This window comes from Lampris incognitus, chromosome 2 (assembly GCF_029633865.1).
Source record: "Lampris incognitus isolate fLamInc1 chromosome 2, fLamInc1.hap2, whole genome shotgun sequence".
Lineage (NCBI taxonomy): Eukaryota > Metazoa > Chordata > Actinopteri > Lampriformes > Lampridae > Lampris > Lampris incognitus.
The window spans coordinates 145,151,640-145,171,639 of record NC_079212.1 but is presented as its reverse complement, the minus strand read 5'-3'; the positions used below and the strand labels follow the sequence as shown (position 1 = coordinate 145,171,639).

At 47.0% G+C, this 20,000-nt stretch overlaps 1 protein-coding gene across 1 annotated transcript in view; it reads right to left on the bottom strand.

Moving 5' to 3' along the window:
* The window catches only part of ripor3 (RIPOR family member 3), a 144,778-nt gene that overhangs the window by 22,322 nt on the left and 102,456 nt on the right, over positions 1-20,000 (bottom strand). Inside the window, exons 16-23 of the mRNA XM_056301896.1 lie at positions 16,588-16,699; positions 13,147-13,359; positions 12,694-12,839; positions 11,613-11,778; positions 7,137-7,266; positions 5,922-6,086; positions 5,564-5,728; positions 987-1,189 (exon numbers count right to left, since the gene is read on the bottom strand). Coding sequence (XP_056157871.1) covers positions 987-1,189; positions 5,564-5,728; positions 5,922-6,086; positions 7,137-7,266; positions 11,613-11,778; positions 12,694-12,839; positions 13,147-13,359; positions 16,588-16,699 — 1,300 coding nt within the window. The remainder of the gene's footprint in view (positions 1-986; positions 1,190-5,563; positions 5,729-5,921; positions 6,087-7,136; positions 7,267-11,612; positions 11,779-12,693; positions 12,840-13,146; positions 13,360-16,587; positions 16,700-20,000) is intronic.

The following is a 20,000-nucleotide window of genomic DNA, read 5'->3' as shown; positions in this document are numbered from 1 at the left end:
AATCCGCATAGCGGCTCCTGGATCCGAGGTTTATCTGAGCTCTGCAGCAAGAATCAGCTCATCCTCTATGGTTGAACACAGCACCCCTCTATAACACCAGATGGTTGTGAATTTGTCCAGATCCTTCAGTGTTCTATAATAATTAACATCTCCCCGTATCCCGGCCTGGACCATCCTGGTAAACAACTGTTCAACATCACATTCTACAAACTCAATTCTGTCTTTCCTGCTCACGTAAATAGCCATTTTTGCCTGCCCTGCAATGAAGTTCAAGAGTTGGCATTTATATTTAGTTTTATATTTATATAGTTGGCTATATTTGAAGCCAAAAATAAAATTCTGTTTGTAAAAACGTTCTCCAGATGATCTAAATCATTTTTCTAATAGCAGAAACAGAAACAGGGGTATAAGCCTCACGCATTCTAATAAACAATGGAAAACTGTTTCTCTCTGGGCACAGTAGGGGCAGTTGTAACACGGGGATTCAATCCGGCGAGCCCCGTATTGGTAGGCAATGGAATAGACCGCCATGCTACCCGGATGCCCCAAAGTTTTGTTGTTTTTTTGTTTTTATTGCAAGCTAGTGAATAAAGAGCCTTTTCTTACCAAAACGTATTTCATGTTTTTCTGCATACAGATATGTAGAAGTTCACACTTCTATACTGCATACTGTTTGTTTTTCCCCTCTTATAGACAGCCAATCAAATTAACCACTGAACAGTATGAAAAATTACAATCTGCCAGACATTGGAAAGAGACAAGGCAGAAGATAAACAGATAAAAGGGGATATCAGACTGACACATTTTGCATTCCTTCTATTCCCATCACGCTATTAGTCTCTAGAGCATTCCTACTGGCTGCTGTCGTGGCTGTGACTTCATCCTGGGAGACACACTGACCAGAGACATCAGAGGATAAGGACAATACAGATGTGTGCATGCTGGATGGGAGAAACATCCCAGAGCGGATGTACACAGAACAGCACCTTGTTCCTGAAGGCCCTGCAGCCTGCGGCTCTGCAGAGGCCACTGGCTGCAGCTTTGCACACTTTGTGATTGGAGTCGAGCTGCAGGGCAGCCAGAGTCTGCAGGGTGCTGCCCAGTGGGAGGAGCTCCGCGATGCTACGCCCCCTCAGTTTCTTTAAGGCACGCCTCCTTTTTGGGCTCCTCAGGGCTGAGATGAGGTACACTGAAATAACACAAAAAATGCAACAACTTAGAAACGCTGCGCGGCAGTAAGTTCTTAACCAACGAGACTACACCTCCATCTTTTTACAACGGGGTGTCCTCTGCATCTCAAGTTCTGAGACACATTATCATTTACATTTCCTATTTAGGAACAACGCTAAATTGTACACAACAAGGAGTGTGTAAGTTTGTTCAGAAGAAAGCCGTCTTCAGAAAGCTCTTCTTTCTTCACTGAGATTAGCGTGTGATCTGTGGTAAATAACGAACCAGCAGCTGTGTGGACCTGAATGTGTGATTGGTGGATTTTCTTTATGATATGCAGAAGTGCCTCAGTTGGCTCGTTTCACTAACAGCATGTTGTCACATGGTCTTTGCCAGGGCCGTAGTCAGTGAATGCTAAAGATGGCAGCACTGAGATTTTCTGAAATGACAGAGTGCACTATCTACTATCATTTAAAATCTCCATGCTTGATGCTGTGGACCCTGTTTCCTACTCAGAAAACACACAACGTCAAAGAAACAATTCTCATTTAACACTGAGGTCTCAGCATAGAAATGTAGAGATTTCTTCTTTTCCACTTCCGGTGTGGGAAAATGGCGGTGGGAATTCACATTTGCGGCGGCTTCACCCAGTACCGTCCATGCAGTGTCTTTGTCCACATCTACGTTATGTCTTCGTTCGATGGCTGGGAGAGCTGGCGCTGGATTGGCTGGGAAAGCTGGCGCTGGATTGGCTGGGAGAGCTTGGTCTGCTGCATCTTGTGGTGCCTGGGGACCACGGCCCTGCCTGGAGCTGCAAACACCATCTGACAGCATGCAGAAGCGGGGCAGGCTAAGCTAACTGGTAGCCCATGCAGACTGGCAGTTCCGATAACACCGAGGGAGGTCTGGTGGCGGCCTCACCTAGCGTTGACTGTGTTTTTGGTGTCGTTGTGTGGAGTGAGGGGAGGTGTGTCGAAGGTGTCTGGCTGGGAGAGCTGGCATTGGATCAGTTGAGGGAGCTTGGTCAGCTGTGTCCAGTGGGCCCAAGGACCAGGTCCTTGCCCGGAGCTGCGCCCGAAGAGGACACACCGAAGGCGGTCTGACAGGACGCGGAAGCAGACCGTCAGTTCTGACAGTCATCCTGGCTGGTGTTCATTCTCCTGCACAGTGATTTTTTTTGGTTTAGTTTGGTTATGTGTTAGTTTTGGGCAGCACGGTGGCACAGTGTTTAGCGCAGTCGCTTCACAGCAAGAAGGCAGACCTGCCAACCTTGAAGAAATTTTATGAGTACTACCCCCCCAACACCAACCACCCCCCCACTGCGCACGCGCACCTGACAGCCCACCACCAACGTACGGTCCACCGTTGTTCACCCACCACCACTGAGATACCTAACACCATAATACATAATATACACATAATATACTTTCACCAATCGAGATTTATTGTCAGAACAGCTGTGCAAGTGTTGTACAGGAGGCATAGCCCATGGAAACTTCTAAAAGTAAACTGAGGACATTCTTTGTAAATAAATAAATCAAAACATTAAATAAATGTGCAAAACCAGCAGTTATCAATATCAAAATCAGTTTGCTAAAAACAAACAATGAAAAAGATTCAAACTTTCCATGCATAGTGAAACTAGTGCAACTTGTTGAAGGTTGCAGATTTGGCTTTTTTAAGTACTGCGTCACTGAAAGTCTCTTTGTAACACGTGCTGCCTTTGGAGGCAATCATGACTTTTCGTGTCACCAGAGAGCTGAGCATCTCTGTGCTCAGGCTAGCACGACGTTGTGTTTTATTTTTAGTGACCAAGCTGAAGATCCCATCACCGTCTGCGTTACTGTGAAAAATCGAACACACACCAAGCATTACAGTGGAGAGGTTTTCAAAAAGTTTCCTCCCTCCTGACTCCACCAAACCTAGTTCTGTCCAAGCATCACCAGCCCTTTTGGTCAGAATACCATCGTTCAAGGTGGTGGACTGGAAGAGCAGAAACTCCTCCTCCTCCATGGCACGCAAGCCTACAGTTTTTGTCTGTGGGCTAATGGATTCGGGGAAACGTGACGGTTAGCCTACTATTTGCAACACACACACGACATGGTATAGATGAACGGTAACTTATTATCTTTTCAATGCTGTTTGCATTGGTGAGAACCACTGACCTAGAATAGTAAGAAACAGGGATGCAGGCGAATAGCAGTGATGAGCAAGCGGCTGAAGAGGGATCTTGTTTTACGCAGGGGCACTGAATTGAATTGAACGCGCAAAGCATTTGCTAGGAGGGGCAGGTGGGCGAGTGGGTTCAAATACTGTGCTCTGATTGGCCGAAAGCTTTTCACTCCACTTACATAGATTGCTGTGGCTCAGCGGCAGAATCAACTTCATAGAATGCATAGAAACTGAAACCGGCCAAACGCGAGATGCAACAAAATGCGTACCTGGAGAGCAGTGAATCGTACAAGCGTACTTAAGGGTCAAAATGCGTGCCGAGTACGAGAAATGCGTACGTGTTGGCAGGTCTGAGAAGGTCTTGTGTTCGAGCCCCGGGGTAGTCCAACCTTGGTAGGTCGTCCCAGGTTGTCCTCTGTGTGGAGTTTGTATGTTCTCCCCGTGTCTGTGTGGGTTTCCTCCGGGTGCTCCGGTTTCCTCCCACAGTCCAAAGACATGTAGGTCAGGTGAATCGGCTGTACGACATTGTCCCTAGGTGTGTGAGTGTGAGTGTGTGTGTGTGTGTGTGTGGGCCCTGTGATGGACTGGCGGCCTGCAGAGGATGTCTCCCCGCCTGCCGCCCAGTGACTGCTGGGATAGGCTCCAGCATCCCGCCACCCTGAGAGCAGGATAAGCGGTTTGGATAATGGATGTGTTAGTTTGGATATGTGTTCTTGTAGTTTCTGGATGTGTGTTTTTGTCTTTGTGTTGCACTGCTGTGGGCAGGGGGACACGATATTTTGTTTCATTCCATGCACGCAAGCACATGAAATGAAAGTGTCTCTGATTCTGATTCTAGAACTAAACCCATTTGCAGAAAGGGTCACTTTGCCTCCAAAGTGATTATATTAACTATCTTCAGACAATCAGTGTCAGCTGTTGCAATTCTGATCACTCCAATGTCTTTTCTTCTCCGTATCCATCATTACTGCTAGTTTTTTGTTTTGCTAGTTTTAAAAAGGCAGGATCGATCAAAAAGGAACGGTCCAAACACAGGCTGATCCAAGATGGCGTCATATCTGAGATGCGATGCAGCAGAATGATAAAAACTAGGAGGCGATAGAAGAGTTGGCAGCATTGCAGAACACAAGTCACACAAGGAAGAATGCAAACCGTATCAATTTGTGTCAGCTGCTGCAATAGAAACCCATTCACATAACAACAAGATGTTTCCTTTTTGAAACGATGAAAGTCTTCCAGATCCTTAAACTGACCTTAACCACACCAACCCCATGCCTAAACTCAACCATCTCTCTAACCTAATTGGTTAGAGGATGGGACTTCTGTCCTTACCCCCATGGCCATTAAGTGGGAACCCCACTTTTGGGACAAGCCGGCCATTTTGAATTCTTTCGTAATTAACGGGAGTCTGGACCCAGAACCACAAAAGATCAAGATGGCTGACTCACAAGTTTAGTCTTGCTCACAAGAAGAGATACTTACCCACAAAGTAATTAGGGTTTTGGGTGGTGTGTGCCTTCCTCAAGCTCGGGTCCTCCACCAGAGGCCTGGGAGTTTGAGGGTTCTGTGCAGTATCTTAGCTGTTCCTAGGACCACACTCTTCTGGACAGAGACCTCAGATGTTGTTCCTGGAATCTGCTAAGATGCTGCGCAGAACAGCTAAGATGCTGCGCAGAACCCTCAAACTCCCAGGCTTCTGGTAGAGAACCTGAGCTTAAGGAAGAGACACACCACCCAAAACCCTAATTACTTTGTGAAGCAGGGATTCAACCAGCAGTTTCAAACTGGTTGCCATTAAAGGTCAAGAGTACACAGGTTTTCATTTCACTCGACTGTTCTAGTTTGTTCCCACTCTAGTTGAATACAATTAATGGTTGGTTGGTTGTGTGTGATTAGAATGAAAATCCGCATACGCACACATACATAAGCCTTGACAGTACAGGGTCAAAGATCACTGGTCTGTTGTGTTCTGGATTTTATCTCTGTTTGAATAAAAAAAATTTGTGAGGAGAATCCACTCATATTAGCATTTTCAAACTTATTTTAGAAAGTACAAAAACTTAAAAGAGAAATACAGGTCAGAGTTCCTGCCGGTCAACTGATGCGATCCAAGTTGTGACCGCTTGCCTATCTCCGAGTACAGAACCTGACATTTTAGACCGTTTAAGCAATTTCTGTTCCCCCTTAAAAAAGCTAAGCCTGGAAAGTGTGGAGAACAAACCTTCTTTGGAGAGTTGTGAGATGTGTTCCCCCAGGTTGTGGACGTTCCAGTGTTTCAGATAGACTGACAGCTGGAAGACAGTGACTCTGTCTGGGCTGCAGACGGGCCGAGGGCTTGGTACCACCTGACAGCCAGCCTGCACCTGACGCAGCAACTCCGAAAACACTTGAGACAAAAATAAATAAATAAATAAATAAAAAGTTGTTTTTTTTTTATTTCTGAAGTTGGTCAGGGAGGGAAAGCCCTCTAACTGACATCTGTCACTGGTTTGTGATTAGCAAGACAACAACTGTATCTTTTTTCTGATTGACTGGGCATCTACTGTTCATTTATCTGATTGGTCAGGCATTTACTGTACCTATCTCTGATTGGCCGGGCTGCTTGGCTTTGACCCTGTGCATGTATCGTTTCCGTAGCGTCTGGCAAAAGTTGTCGGCATGGCAACAGAATGGCGAGCTGCTGTCGTTTACACACTCCTCCCAGAACATCACCAGATCCTTTGTTCTTTGACTCTGAGGGAGGACTGAGGGAGAAGAGGAGATAGAAAGAGGAGGAAGAGGAGAAGTGAGATAACAATTACCATCTTTACCCTCAAGTGGGTCCAAGCAGCTTAGTGATGAATGTTGAGTGTAATGATGTTATGGCCTCGGGTGAGATCTTAATTCCAGAGGCACCTGATTAGAATATGAGTCAGAGCAGCAACTACACATTGTAGTTATATATATATATATATATATATATATATATATAACATAAATTTATTTCTGGTTTTTCCCTTTTTCTCCGAATTTAGTGGCCAATTGATCTCTATTTTAGTTCAAACACCCACCCTCGTTTTGAATGCATTCGCCAACTGCATCTCTCCGGCCGGCAGTATCGAAGGAGACGCCTCGCCACTTTCGTGACAAGGCGACTCCAGGTCGAACCACTGCTTTTCCCCCACACACACAGAGACACATTCATGTGATGAACACAAGCCGACTCCGCCCCCCTCCTGAAGACAGTGTTGCCAATTATTGCTGCTTCATCGAGTCCGGCCATAGTCGGATCTGACGAGACTGGGGCGCCAACGCCGGTCCCCAGTGGGCAACTGCATCGACTTAAAGCCGATGCTTAGACCGCTACAGCACCGAGGACTATTGTAGTTATGTATTTTTATGTTTCTGAGGGCCCTGACACACCAGGGTCAGCCAATATCAGGTCGTCAGTGACCCTAGTTTTTGTGGTGTGTCCCGCACCGTCGGCCCGAGTCGGACCCCTGTTGGCAGCTTTTCAGCCGATTCAGCGTGTTGAATCGGCGGAGCCCGTCGGTGAGAGAGGTCACTCTGATTGGCTGTTCAGCTTAGTGAATCAGTGCTAAGCTAGTGAATGAGGGCCATCGGCTGTAGCCTTTGCGGTGTGTTCAAGTGCTACTTTTTGGCCCAGACGGCAGGCAACATGACGAGACGCAACAGTCGGGCTTCGTCACCGCTAGTCGGTTTGGTGTGTCTGGGCCTTACCTAAGAACAGACATACAGATAGATCCGACAGATTGACAGATGACAGACAGATGACAGACAGATATTCTACTGACGGATAGTGGTAGAGATGGTGTCATTCTTTTCCAGCAGCAGACAGCTGACTCTGTCCAGGACTTCAGCGTGGAGAGCCGTCTCTTCCAGCAGGGCTGTCCGGGTCAGACTGCAGTTTACTGTATGTAATGTCTGGAAGACAATAAGAACATAGACACTGTCAGGAAATGGAGACAGAAGAGGACAGTGTCTCAAAGCTGAGAGATCAACATCATGGTCAGTTCAGTAGACATTTTGTTTCTTAGCTTCTTAAGAAGAACCATCTTTATTATTATTATTGTCCAGCTTCTTTTTAGTCTGCCCTAAACATATCTGTAGGTCAGAAACTGTAAGAGCTGGCGTCCAGGTGACTTGGCGGTCTATTCCTTTGCCTACCAACACGGGGATCGCCGGATTGAATCCCCGTGTTACCTCCGGCTTGGTCGGGTGTCCCTACAGACACAATTGGCCGTGTCTGTGGGTGGGAAGCCGAATGTGGGTATGTGTCCTCCTGGTCACTGCACTAGTGCCTGTTTGGGGGGGGGGACTGGGGGGGATAGCGTGAGCCTCCCACATGCTACGTTCCCCTGGTGAAACTCCTCACTGTCAGGTGAAAAGAAGCGACTGGTGACTCCACGTGTATGGGAGGAGGCATGTGGTAGTCTGCAGCCCTCCCTGGATCAGCACAGGGGGTGGAGCAGCGACCAGGACAACTCAGAAGAGTGGGGTAATTGGCCAAGTACAATTGGGGAGAAAAAGGAGGGAGGGAGGGAGGGGAACCCCCCCCCAAAAAAGTAGGGAGGGCTGAGGAGGGGGCAGGGTGGGGGCATGGATGTGTGAGGCAGGAATAGCTGGGGAGATTGGCAAGAAGGGACCGGCGTGTGTCCAGAGTTGCCGCTGCACACTGCCATGGCCCCCTCCACCGGGCCACTGTCCAGCGTGAAGACGCCCCAACTGCCAAAGAGGGACGGGGTCCCCATGGGAGGCACCTCTGATTAGCGGGCGTTCACATTTCTTTTCTTTTAATTTCACGACGTAGATAAATCCCAACCGGTCGACTTTACGTCAGCATCGGCCTCACAAGGTTCAGGGCTGATTTAAAACAGATGGCGTGTTGAGCCATTTCCAACCCATGAAATCCCCATTTTCATGAATTTGGTAAGACGTGTCAATATCAACACCAGCACTGATGTGATAAGATGTACTTTATTACCCCCTGTGGGGCAAGTCATACAGTACAGTCATACCATTTAGTTTACAGCTCACAAAACATACTTAAGTGTTTAGTACCTCTTTAAATGGCCACAGCTTGATGAACATTTTTTTTTTGGGGGGGGGGGGCTTTTCCCCCCTCTTTCCTCCCCAGTTGTATCCAGCCAATTACCCCACTCTTCCGAGCCGTTACTCCACCCCTTCTGCTGATCCGGGGAGGGCTGCAGACGACCACATGTCTACTCCAATATATGTGGAGTCGCCAGCCGCTTCTTTTCACCTGACAATGAGGAGTTACACCAGCGGGATGTAGTGCGGGAGGATCACGCTAGTCCCCCCCCCGAGACAGGCGCCCTGACCGACCAGAGGAGGCGCTAGTGCAGAGACCAGGACACATACCCACATCCGGCTTCCCACCCGTAGATACGACCAATCGTGTTTGTAGGGATGCGCGACCAAGCCGGAGGTAACACGGGGATTCGAACTGGCGATCCCTGTGTTGGTAGGCAACGGACTAGACTGCCACACAACCCGGATGCCAGTTTGATGAAAATTAACTTTAGAAACAAATGTATTTTGGTGCTACATTCCTCGGTCCATCCCACATCTATTTAGATTGGTCATGTCCATATTTGTTTCTTCGACTGTCCACCATTTTGAAAAATTTCAAAACCTCCTACAAAGTTTGTCTAATCTTCACCAAATTTGGCACACAAAATATCTGGATGATCCTGAAAAAAGTTGTCAACCAGTTTCTTCACATTCCTTACCGGTTTTCTGTAATTGGCTTTCAAATTTTGTAGGCAAGGCCGATTATACCCACGTTCCCATAACTCATGACCGCCTCATGCTATCTCACACAAAACCGGTACACGTGTGCAGCTAGGGCCTTCAGGTGCCATGAAAAATATGCAAGGCTCAGCGTTTTCGGTTTTTATTTTTCAAAGCCATCCAACGTGCCGAATTTCGCCACAAGAGGACACTGTTACATAACCTCACACGAACAGGAACAACTTTTGGATCTGTGGAAACATAAAATTTGGGTGAAAATTAGTTTAAACCGATCTGCTCCTTTTAAAAAATCTGGGTATTTTTCAGTGAAAATCGGTAAAAACCGAAAACGCTGAGCTTATAAAATGTGGTAGCATGTTGTCAATAGGTGGCGCTAAAGCAGCATCATAACTTTAAATGGTATTTGACAGCCATTGTATTTACATTTAAGTCATTTTGTAGAGTACAAAAACCATTTAAACTCCAAAATGCTCAGTATTGCATACTGATGGATTATCTCCAGGCTGACAACATGTAGTTTGAGTAATGGAATACAATGAAGTGTATGGAACCTCGTTCTCTTCCGCTTCTGGTGTGGGAAGATGGCAGTGCGAATTCACATTTGCAGCGGCCTCATCCAGCACCGGTGTGGGAAGATGGCGGCGCGAATTCACATTTTGCAGCGGTCTCACCCAGTACCGTCCATGCAGTGTCTTTGTCCACATCTGCGTTTAAGTTTTGTCTTCGTTTGATGGCTGGGAGAGCTGGCACTGGATCAGTTGGGAGAACTTGGTCTGCTGCATTTTGTGGGCCCAGCGACCATGGCCCTGCCTGGAATTGCAACCCAGGAGGTAACACCGAGGGTGGTCTGACAGGATGCAGAAGCGGGGCAGGCTAAAAGCTAACTGCTAGCCCATGCAGACCGGCAGCTCTGATAACACTGAGGGCAGTCTGGCGATGGCCTCGCCTGGCGTGGACTGTGGTGTTTTTGGTGTTGTCGTGTGGAGTGCGGGGAGGTGTGTCGAGGGTGTCTGGCTGGGAGAGATGGTGTTGGATCGGCTGGGGGAGACTGGTCTGCTGCGTCCGGTGGGCCCAAAGACTACGGCCCCTGCCTAGAGATGCGCCTGAGGAGGAAGCACCGAGGGCGGTCTGACACAGTGGCGGCGACAGGGTATGGTTTGGTTAAGCTACAGCCCAACCAAGAATTGTGTTAGCCCCACCATGGAACAACCAAGAAAACTACCAAGCAGAATTAGCCAACCCAGCACCTCCACATTAGCCTGGCATCGCCACACCAATTCGCAAATCAATCATTCAATAAATCAAGTTGCAATGTGAAGAGAAACTCTCACTTTTGATCTCCAAGTGGTGTTATCAACGGGCGCAGACCAAACGCCGCTATTAAAGTGATGACATCATTTTCGTAAACAGAACGGACACACATTCGGATAAATTAGCTTGCTAGCTAGTGCCATTGACATTTATTGTAAGTTATAATCACTCATACGAACAATTACGCTGTAAAATACGAAACTCTCCGACACATTGTGTACTGTTGGTGTTCAGCATTAGGGATCTTGTTTTAAATACTGCCGCCGCGCAGCATGCAGTGGACGGGTGTGCCTGACAGCATGAATGAGTTGAAATAGCAGGAACAGTATTGTCTAAACTCAGCAGTAGTAGTGACCATCCACGTCTGTTGCTCTCGATGCGTGTGAAAAAAGGGGAGTGCAATCATCTAATGCGTGTTATTTCTAGCTGCTGGGAGGGGGCGCTATTCTATTGTGCATGTATTCACATTGAAATTCTGATATTGATTTGAGCCCCGCCACTGTATGGATTAGCCCCACCATAATTTAACCAAAAAAATACTCTGCCGCCGCCACTGGTCTGACAGCACGTGGAAGCGGGCAGGCTAAGCTAAGACCGGCAGTTCCGACAGTCATCCTGGCTGGCGCTCGTTTCCTTGGACAGTGATTTTTTTTTTTTTAGTTTGGATATATGCGTTAGTTTAGATATATGTGTTAGTTAGTATGTGTGTTCTCCAAGTTCTTGTAGTTTTTGGATATGTGTTTTTGTCTGTGTTGCAGTGCTGTGGGCTGGGGAAATGATATTTTGTTTTGAAAAATAAAGTGTTCCTGATTCCTCTTCCATTAGAGTTGCAGCTACATCATTGTTCTGTCTCCTAAAAGCATCACCATCCATGAAACATGCCACATTGATCCCACTTTCACATTGGTCCACAACACGCTTATGTGTCAAAGCTTTTAACGTGCTTGGACCCCACTGATTGCTGGCTTGTAGCTCGTTGTTGCTGTTGATTTTATTTGTACAGCACTTTTCAAAAATAAAGTTAACAGTAGTAGGACATAAGATCAGACACAAATAAATATCTTCAATATAAACTGACAGCAGCATAAGTGTGAGAGGAATAAGGACAAAGGAGAGCGAGTCTGTGAAACTGTGTGTTCAGTCCTGTTTTCTTATACGCAGCTCTGGTGTCTTTATTTTTCTACCTGAAGCAGGATGCTGCAGATATCCAGGTGAGTCTCCAGGGCCTGGTCAAGACTCCAGTTCCCACAAGTCAATGGGGCGATGCCTCGCTCCTCCTCTGAAGCTGATTGGTTGTCCTGGGAGAGAAGACCCAAACTCCTCAGCGTGCTCTGCTTGAAAGAGTTGATCCTATTGGATAAGAACAAGAAACAGGGATGTGTTCATGCATCTGTCAGACAGCCTGTGTGCCCATTAATCCATCAGTGACTAGTCTACAATTCATCCTCTACCAGTCATCTACTGTAGTGGAAGATATTAATGACTGCAGGTACAGGTGTGGGACGTTCCACAAACACTTTACTGACTCTTCAAATGCAAATAAATCAAGCTTTTGTTTTTTCTTCTCTAACCACCTCGTCAGAATCACTCACTCAAGGCACTAATCAAACAGGAAGTAGTATTCTGGCAGAGACGCACTTCAAAATAAAATCTGTATCAGGAAATAATAATACAGCAGGATTTCTCATGTAAATATGGTTGTAAGCAGAAGCATTTTTTTTTTGGGGGGGGTGATTTCCCCCTCTTTTTCTCCCCAATTATACCCGGCCAATTAACCCACTCTTCCAAATCATCCTGGTTGCTACGTCACTCCCTCTGCCGATCCGGGGAGGACTGCAGACTACCACATGCCTCCTCCCATACATCTTTTCACCTGACAGTGAGGAGTTTCGCCAGGGGGACGTAGCGCGTGGGAGGATCATGCTATGCCCCCCAGTTCCCCCTCACCCCGAACAGGCGCCTGACCAACCAGAGGAGGCGCTAGTGCAGCGACCAGGACACACACCCACGTCCGGCTTCCCACCCGCAGACACGGTCAATTGTGTCTGTAGGGACGCCCGACCAAGCCGAAGGTAACACGGGGATTCGAACTGGCAATCCTCGTGTTGATAGGCATGGGAATAGACCACTATGCTACCCGGACTCCCCCAACATAAGCACATCCTAATTAACTTATCTACTTATTAATATTAACTTATTCACCATTTTAATTCACATCTGTACATCCATTTATTCACCCATCCATCTGTCAGTATTTGAACGTACCCAGTGTCCTTCAGTCTAAGGGTACCCAGGCAGGAAATGTCATCATCTGGATTGAGGTCATGTGACAGGAAGTCAAAGCTCCCCAGGACTTCTTCTACAGCCAGAGTCTCCTCTGACGATGAGCTCTTTAACAAGGAGAGGTCATTCTGCACACACACACACACACACACACACACACACACACACACACACACATTTAAATACCATTAAAATCCATACACTTACTTACATTAGTAGACACACTCATAAAAATACATGCCCACACAAACACACCCATCTGTGCACGAAAACCTATACGAATAATAGAAGCCTAGGAAAAAAACTAATATACACTTGTTAGCTCACCCGACTAGGAAGTCCAGAAAAGATTTTTTTAAACATGTTCTCCTATAATTAAGCATATACTATATGTATACCGTGTTTGTGTACACCTCTATACATGTTAACGCCTACCTTAAGTATGGTTCCCAGGTGCAGTATGTGGCTGTCCAGCGCCCTCAGCTGTTTATCTGAACAGTTCTGGTTCTGTAAAGTCGTCTCCAGCTCCGACATGAGGACTCCCAGCCTCACTGCCAGGGCTCTGCGCTGGATGCCACTCACCAGCGCCCTCCCTGGGTGGGCAGCCGGAGTCAGGGTCGAGCAAAGGGGTGGGGATATCTCCGGGAACTGAAGCGACAAAATAGAACAGAATAGAATAGAACAGAAAAGGAAAGTCATGGCTGACAGAGTGGTTCTGTTGTTAGATGCCCCCTCCTCCTCATGAGTTGGCGGACCCTCACAGTCATCAGCAAACTGACATCTACTGAATGTGTTTCAAAGCTTCAGATGTCGGTAAGCATGTGTGCCCACCACATTTCTATTTGAGTTAATTTGTACTACTTAATTTGATTTGTTGCTGTTATACACAACACTGAATGACAGCAGGAAGCACTCAATGACACAGACCATTTAAAGCGATTGAGTTTTTTTGACACAAGGTGGTATGAGTTACTCAGTAGTAGCTATGTTAATATGGACATCGTTAGTTTGGTCAACCCAGCCACTGGGGATGCACCAGTTAGTGCATTCTTAGTGCCGGTCCCAAGCCCTGATAAATGGGGGGGGGGGGTGTCAGGAAGGGTATCCCGCGTAAAACCTTTGCCAAATCAAATATGCGGATCATAAATCAGATTTCCATACTGGATCGGCCGAGGCCCAGGTTACCAACGACCAGCAACAGTACTGTTGGCCAGCAGGGTGGCGGTGGAAACTATGCTACTGTTGAGAGAAGGAGAGGGGGAAGGCATGTCCAGAGCAGCGGGAGAGGAGGAAGGGTAGGAGTGTGGAGGTGAAAGCTGGAATTTTGAATGTTGGCACTATGACTGGTAAAGGGAGCATGCTGGCTGATACGATGGAGAGAAGAAAGGTAGGCATACTGTGTGTGCAAGAGACCAGGTGGAAGGGGAGTAAGGCCAGGAGCATCGCAGGTGGGTTCAAACTCTTCTACCAGGTGTGAATGGGAGGAGAAATGGGGTAGGGGTAATTTTGAAGGAAGAGTATGACAAGAGTGTGTTGGAGGTGAAGAGAGTGTCAGACGGTGATGAGTATGAAGCTGGAAATCGAAGGTGTGATGATGAATGTTATCAGCGCATATGCCCCACAAGCTGGGTGTGAGATGGAAGAGAAAGAAGAATTCTGGAGTGAGTTGGATAAAGTGGTGGAGAGGGTACCCAAGGAGGAGAGAGTGGTGATTGGAGTGGACTTCAATGGACATGTTGGTGAAGGGAACAGAGGTGATGAGGAGGTGATGGGCAGGTGTGATGGGAAGGTATGGTGTCAAGGAGAGAAATGTGGAAGGACAGATGGTGGTGGATTTTGCGAAAAGGATGGAAATGCCTGTGGTGAATACATATTTCAAGAAGAGGGAGGAACAGCATGACGTGTGAGAGTGGAGGAAAGTGCACATAGGTGGACTATATCTTAAAGGGAAAAAAGGGATTGGAGACTGCAAGGTGGTGACAGGGGAGAGCGTAGCTAGGCAGCATCGGATGGTGGTCTGTAGGATGACTTTAGAGACCAAGAAGAGGAAGAGAGTGAAGGCAGAGCCGAAGATCAAATGGTGGAAGTTGGAGAAGGAAGACTGTTGTGTGGAGTTCAGGCAGGAGTTAAGACAGGCACTGGGTGGTAGTGAAGAGTTGCTGGATGGCTGGACAACCACTGCAGAAATAGTGAGGGAGACAGCTAGGAAGGTACTTGGTGTGTCATGTGGATGGAGGAAGGAAGACAAGGAGACTTGGTGGTGGAATGAGGAAGTACAGAAAAGTATACAGAGGAAGAGGTTGGCAAAGAAGAAGTGGGATAGTCAGAGAAGAAGAAAGTAGACAGGAGTACAAGGAGATGCAGCGTAAGGTGAAGAGAGAGGTGGTGACAGCAAAGGAAAAGGTGTATGGTGAGTTGTATGAGAGATTAGACACTAAGGAAGGAGAAAAGGACTTGTACCGATTGGCTAGACAGAGGGACCAAGCTGCAAAGGATGTGCAGCAGGTTAGGGCGATCAAGGATAGAGATGGAAATGTGCTGACAAGTGAGGGCAGTGTGTTGAGAAGGTGGAAGGAGTACTTTGAGGGGCTGATGAATGAAGAAAATGAGAGCGAAGGTTGGATGATGTGAGGATAGTGAATCAGGAAGTGTGGTGGATTAGCAAGGAGGAAGTGAGGGCAGCTATGAAGAGGATGAAGAGTGGAAAGGCAGTTGGTCCTGATGACATACTTGTGGAGGCATGGAGGTGTTTAGGAGAGATGGCAGTGGAGTTTTTAACTAGATTGTTTAACACAATCTTGGAAAGTGAGTGGATGCCTGAGGAGTGGAGAAGAAGCATACTGGTACCGATTTTCAAGAACAAGGGTGATGTGCAGAACTGTAGCAACTACAGAGGTATAAAGTTGATCAGCCACAGCATGAAGATATGGGAAAGAGTAACAGAAGCTAGGTTAAGAGGAGAGGTGATGATCAGCAGCAGCAGTATGGTTTCATGCCAGGAAAGAGCACCACAGATGTGAAGTTTGCTTTGAGAATGTTGATGGAGAAGTATAGAGAAGGTCAGAAGGAGTTACATTGTGTCTTTGTAGATTTAGAGAAAGCATATGACAGGGTGCCGAGAGGAGGTGTGGTATTGTATGAGGAAGTCGGGAGTTGCAGAGAAGTATGTAGGAGTGGTGCAGGATATGTATGGGGGCAGTGTGACAGTGGTGAGGTGTGCGGTTGGAATGACAGATGGGTTCAAGGTGGACGTGGGATTACATGGAGGATCGGCTCTGAGCCCTTTCTGGTTTGTAATGGTGATGGACAGGTTGACTAACGAGATCAGGCAGGCGTCTACGTTGACTATGATGTTTGCAGATGACATTGTGATCTGTAGTGAGAGTAGGGTGCAGGTTGAGGAGATGTTAGTGTTAAGTATAAAAGTGACTAAACAAACTAAATAGCTCCAAGACATAGCGTAGGTCTGTGAGGAGAAAGAGCATCAGTAAACCATGACGGACACTTTGTTCTACTGTGGATGCTTAAAACACATGTCGTGTTGCGTTTAAAATGTTTTCGTTAGCTGACTTCACTTGTTGTCTCTTTTCTCGAAATTCTGTCATGCCACCAATACACTGCGACAAGTGACCAGATCTCAAAACACAGGACTCACTGACTAGGTTAACGTCCGTACTACCTTGTATCAAAAAAACAAAACGAACCCTCTGATTTGCCCTTATGTGGAGCATAGTGCATTGCTACGTACAAAATATGCTCATGGATTTGGTCTGATTGAATGATTTATCTTCTGTGTTGGGATTGTAAAGTCGCTTATTAATGGCAACTCTAAACAGACATCATTACCTCCGCGAGAGAGAGGTCTGCAGTCCTCACCTGCCCGCTGTCGGTGTCCCTCACTGAGGTGGGGCTGGTCCTAAGGTCTGGGCTGGACACGGAGTCTGGTTCGACCACCATGTTCTTCCTGAGGATGTCCGGGGTACTAGACCTGAGTAAGGGTCACAAAAATCCTCAAAGCTTACTTAGCTGCTAATTAGATATCTAGACAAATCATCATATCTAGTACATTTTTGTTACAATGGATGCTTTTTAAAACAGATACTCAAGTTTGCTTTAATGCTGCAAGGAGTTTTTCATTGATTATTTATCAGTCTCAATCATTTTAATCCCTCAATATTAACGGCATAATCAAATGAGACCATCAGTGAGAAGATTGGATACTGTCTCCTGGTAAGAGTCCCGAAATCTGAAAAGGAATCTGACAAAACGATTAAAGGCACAGACGGGATACACAGCCCCAATTAGAGCTGCAATTAGCTCATGTCTGTATATCTTATAAACAGCTGTTTTTCTAAAAAAAAAAAACCCCACCACATTTCCCACTCTTCTGTACAAAACAATTACAGCGGGGTGTCCAGGTGGCGTAATGGTCTATTCCATTGTCTACCAACATGGGGATCCCAGTTTGAATCCCCATGTTACCTCCGGCTTGGTCGGGCATCCCTACAAACACAATTGGTTGTGTCTGTGGGTGGGAAGCCGGATGTGGGTATGTGTCCTGGTCGCTGCGCTAGCGCCTCCTCTGGTCAGCTGGGGCGCCTGTTCGGGGGGGGGGGGGATAGCGTGATCCTCCCACGCGCTACTTCCCCCTGGCGAAACTCCTCACTGTCAGGTGAAAAGAAGTGGCTGACGACTCCACATGTCTCGGAGGAGACGTGGTAGTCTGCAGCCCTCCCCGGATCGGAAGAGGGGGTGGAGCAGCGACCGGGACGGCTCGGAAGAGTGGGGTAATTGGCCAAGTAAAATTGGGGAGAAAAAAGGGAAAATCCCCCCCCCCAAAAAAAACAACTGTTGCACCACCTACCAGAGTCATCCAAAGGAGGTGAATCAAGTGCAACTGGACTTGGTATAGTATATCCGTGAAGACGTTTCGCCTCTCATCCAAGAGGCTTCCTCAGTTCGTGCCTTTCTGACTAGACCAAGCTAGTCTGACTGGCTGGGGATGAAACTCAGATATTTATCCTCTTTGGAGTCGTTATCAGAGCTATTGATGTCCATGGCTCTTTGTGTTCCGATGTTTAGCCACGCCCGATGTTAAGCAGCGACAGTCGTTGGGGGTGTTAGTTTCGACTTTGTTAGTGATCCATTCAGTGGTCATGAGTCGTTGGAGCCGTTAGTGAGCGACTGTTGTTCTTGGAGGCTAGGCTTCTTGAGTCTCCTGGGTAGAGATGAAAGGACGGCATTGTAAGTGGGAGGTAGGTGGTGTCGCAGACCTCCTCCTCTGTTGAGGGATGGTTTTTCCAGTTTCGCATAGACGGCTTCCTTCACCCCTCTTTCAAACCATCTGTTGCCTACCGTGTTGGTAGGCAACAGAATAGACCGCCACGCTACCTGGATGCCTCTCTTGAGTTTTGATAGTGGGGTCAGCTGAGGCCAGCCACACCCTCTATCGCGGCCTTGCTCTGAAAGGGGCACGTTCAGTCGTGATACTTCCTTTTACTTAAACACACGAGCTGCGCTGTTGCGTCAGCCCTCATGGGGTAAAGACCCACAAGTCTACCTGTGGGTCCACAAGGCAAGGACACCAACTGGCTAGTCCTTTTCTAATCCATTCACATAGCCTGCCTCACCCACCATGTGCTACAAACACATTCCTGTCATCCAAAGCTCACAGACGACGCAACCCTGAGAACCTCCCTTCACTCAGGAAAGCCTCCTCTCCTCACTCCTCCTTTACTGTTGGCCCATGGAATTGCCAGGCGGCTGTAAACGAAACAGAATTTATCCAAGTACTTGCTAATCTGCCAGACATTCAGGTACTAGGCCAGACCAAAACCTGGATAGATCCAGAAAGCACTGCCACACCAGCCGCACTCTGTTAATTCCGCGTTCTCACATACACCCCGTTCTTTATCCAGCTGACAGCTGAAGAGTCTTTCAGCAGTACAGCTGCTGACGGGGAAAGGGCTGAATTAGCAGCCACACACGTGTCGTTATTCCTTGGCACATGAGGAGAAACCGGAGCAGGAGTAGGAGTCTGGGCTGAGAATGATGACTGAACTTGAGCTGAATTCTCTCTCTCCTGCACCTCACGTTGTCTTTTTTGTGACTAACTTAAGCAAACGGCTTTGTTTAGCCATGATTTTTATCTTAACCTACATTGCAAGCAGCTAGCTAGCGGAAAGTAGGCCTCTGTTCCTCTGTGCAATGCGACAGCTGTACACTGAATGAAAGGGGGGGGGGGGGTTGATCGTAATCTGGCATTTGTGAAATGCACTGCCACTCAAAACATCTGACCTGTCGTTATCATATGGTAAACAAGAAGCAAGAAACTTTTTTTGTTTTTATGGGTCACGTAGTCAGATAATTGAAATAACATAATGACATAATAATGAATTAATGAACTGGCAGTCTGTCCAGGGTGTCTCCCCACCTGCCCAATGACTGCTGGGATAGGGTCCAGTATCCCCGCGACCTTGAGAGTAGGATAAGCAGTTTGGATAATGGATGGATGGATGGATAATAATGAAATAATGACAGAAGGGTACCAGCAAGAGTTAAAGGGAAGGTTTACAAGATGGTTGTGAGACCAGCTATGTTATATGGTTTGGAGACAGTGACACTAATGAAAAGACAGGAGGTGGAGCTGGAGGTGGCAGAGATGAAGATGATAAGGTTTTCATTGGGAGTGATGAAGAAGGACAGGATTAGGAATGAGGATATTAGAGGGACAGCTCAGGTTGGACAGTATGGAGACAAAGCAAGAGAGACAAGATGGAGATGGTTTGGACATGTGTGGAGGAGAGATGCTGGGTATATTGGGAGAAGGATGCTGAATATGGAGCTGCCAGGGAAGAGGAGAAGAGGAAGGCCAAAGAGGAGGTTTATGGATGTGGTGAGAGAGGACATGCAGGTGGCTGGTGTGACAGAGGAAGATGCAGAGGACAGGAAGAGATGGAAACGGATGATCCGCCGTGGCGACCCCTAACGGGAGCAGCCGGAAGTAGCATTAGCGATGATAGTTAGATAAGATCAATTTACTGTCTGTAACTGTAATAAAGTAATAATTATACCTCTACTACTACTACTTTCGGCTGGTCCCAAAAGTAATGATTATATAAGCTGCTTAAATGGCTTCCAAAACCTACTGATTCAGCAAACTGCATGGTTGTATTACACAACCATGGAACCTCATCATGAACAAGATAAATACAATTCTGAAAGACAAGGGTAGAGACCAGAGATTTCTAAAGTCTACTTAAAACGTGCATCAAACGTTTAGATTTTAA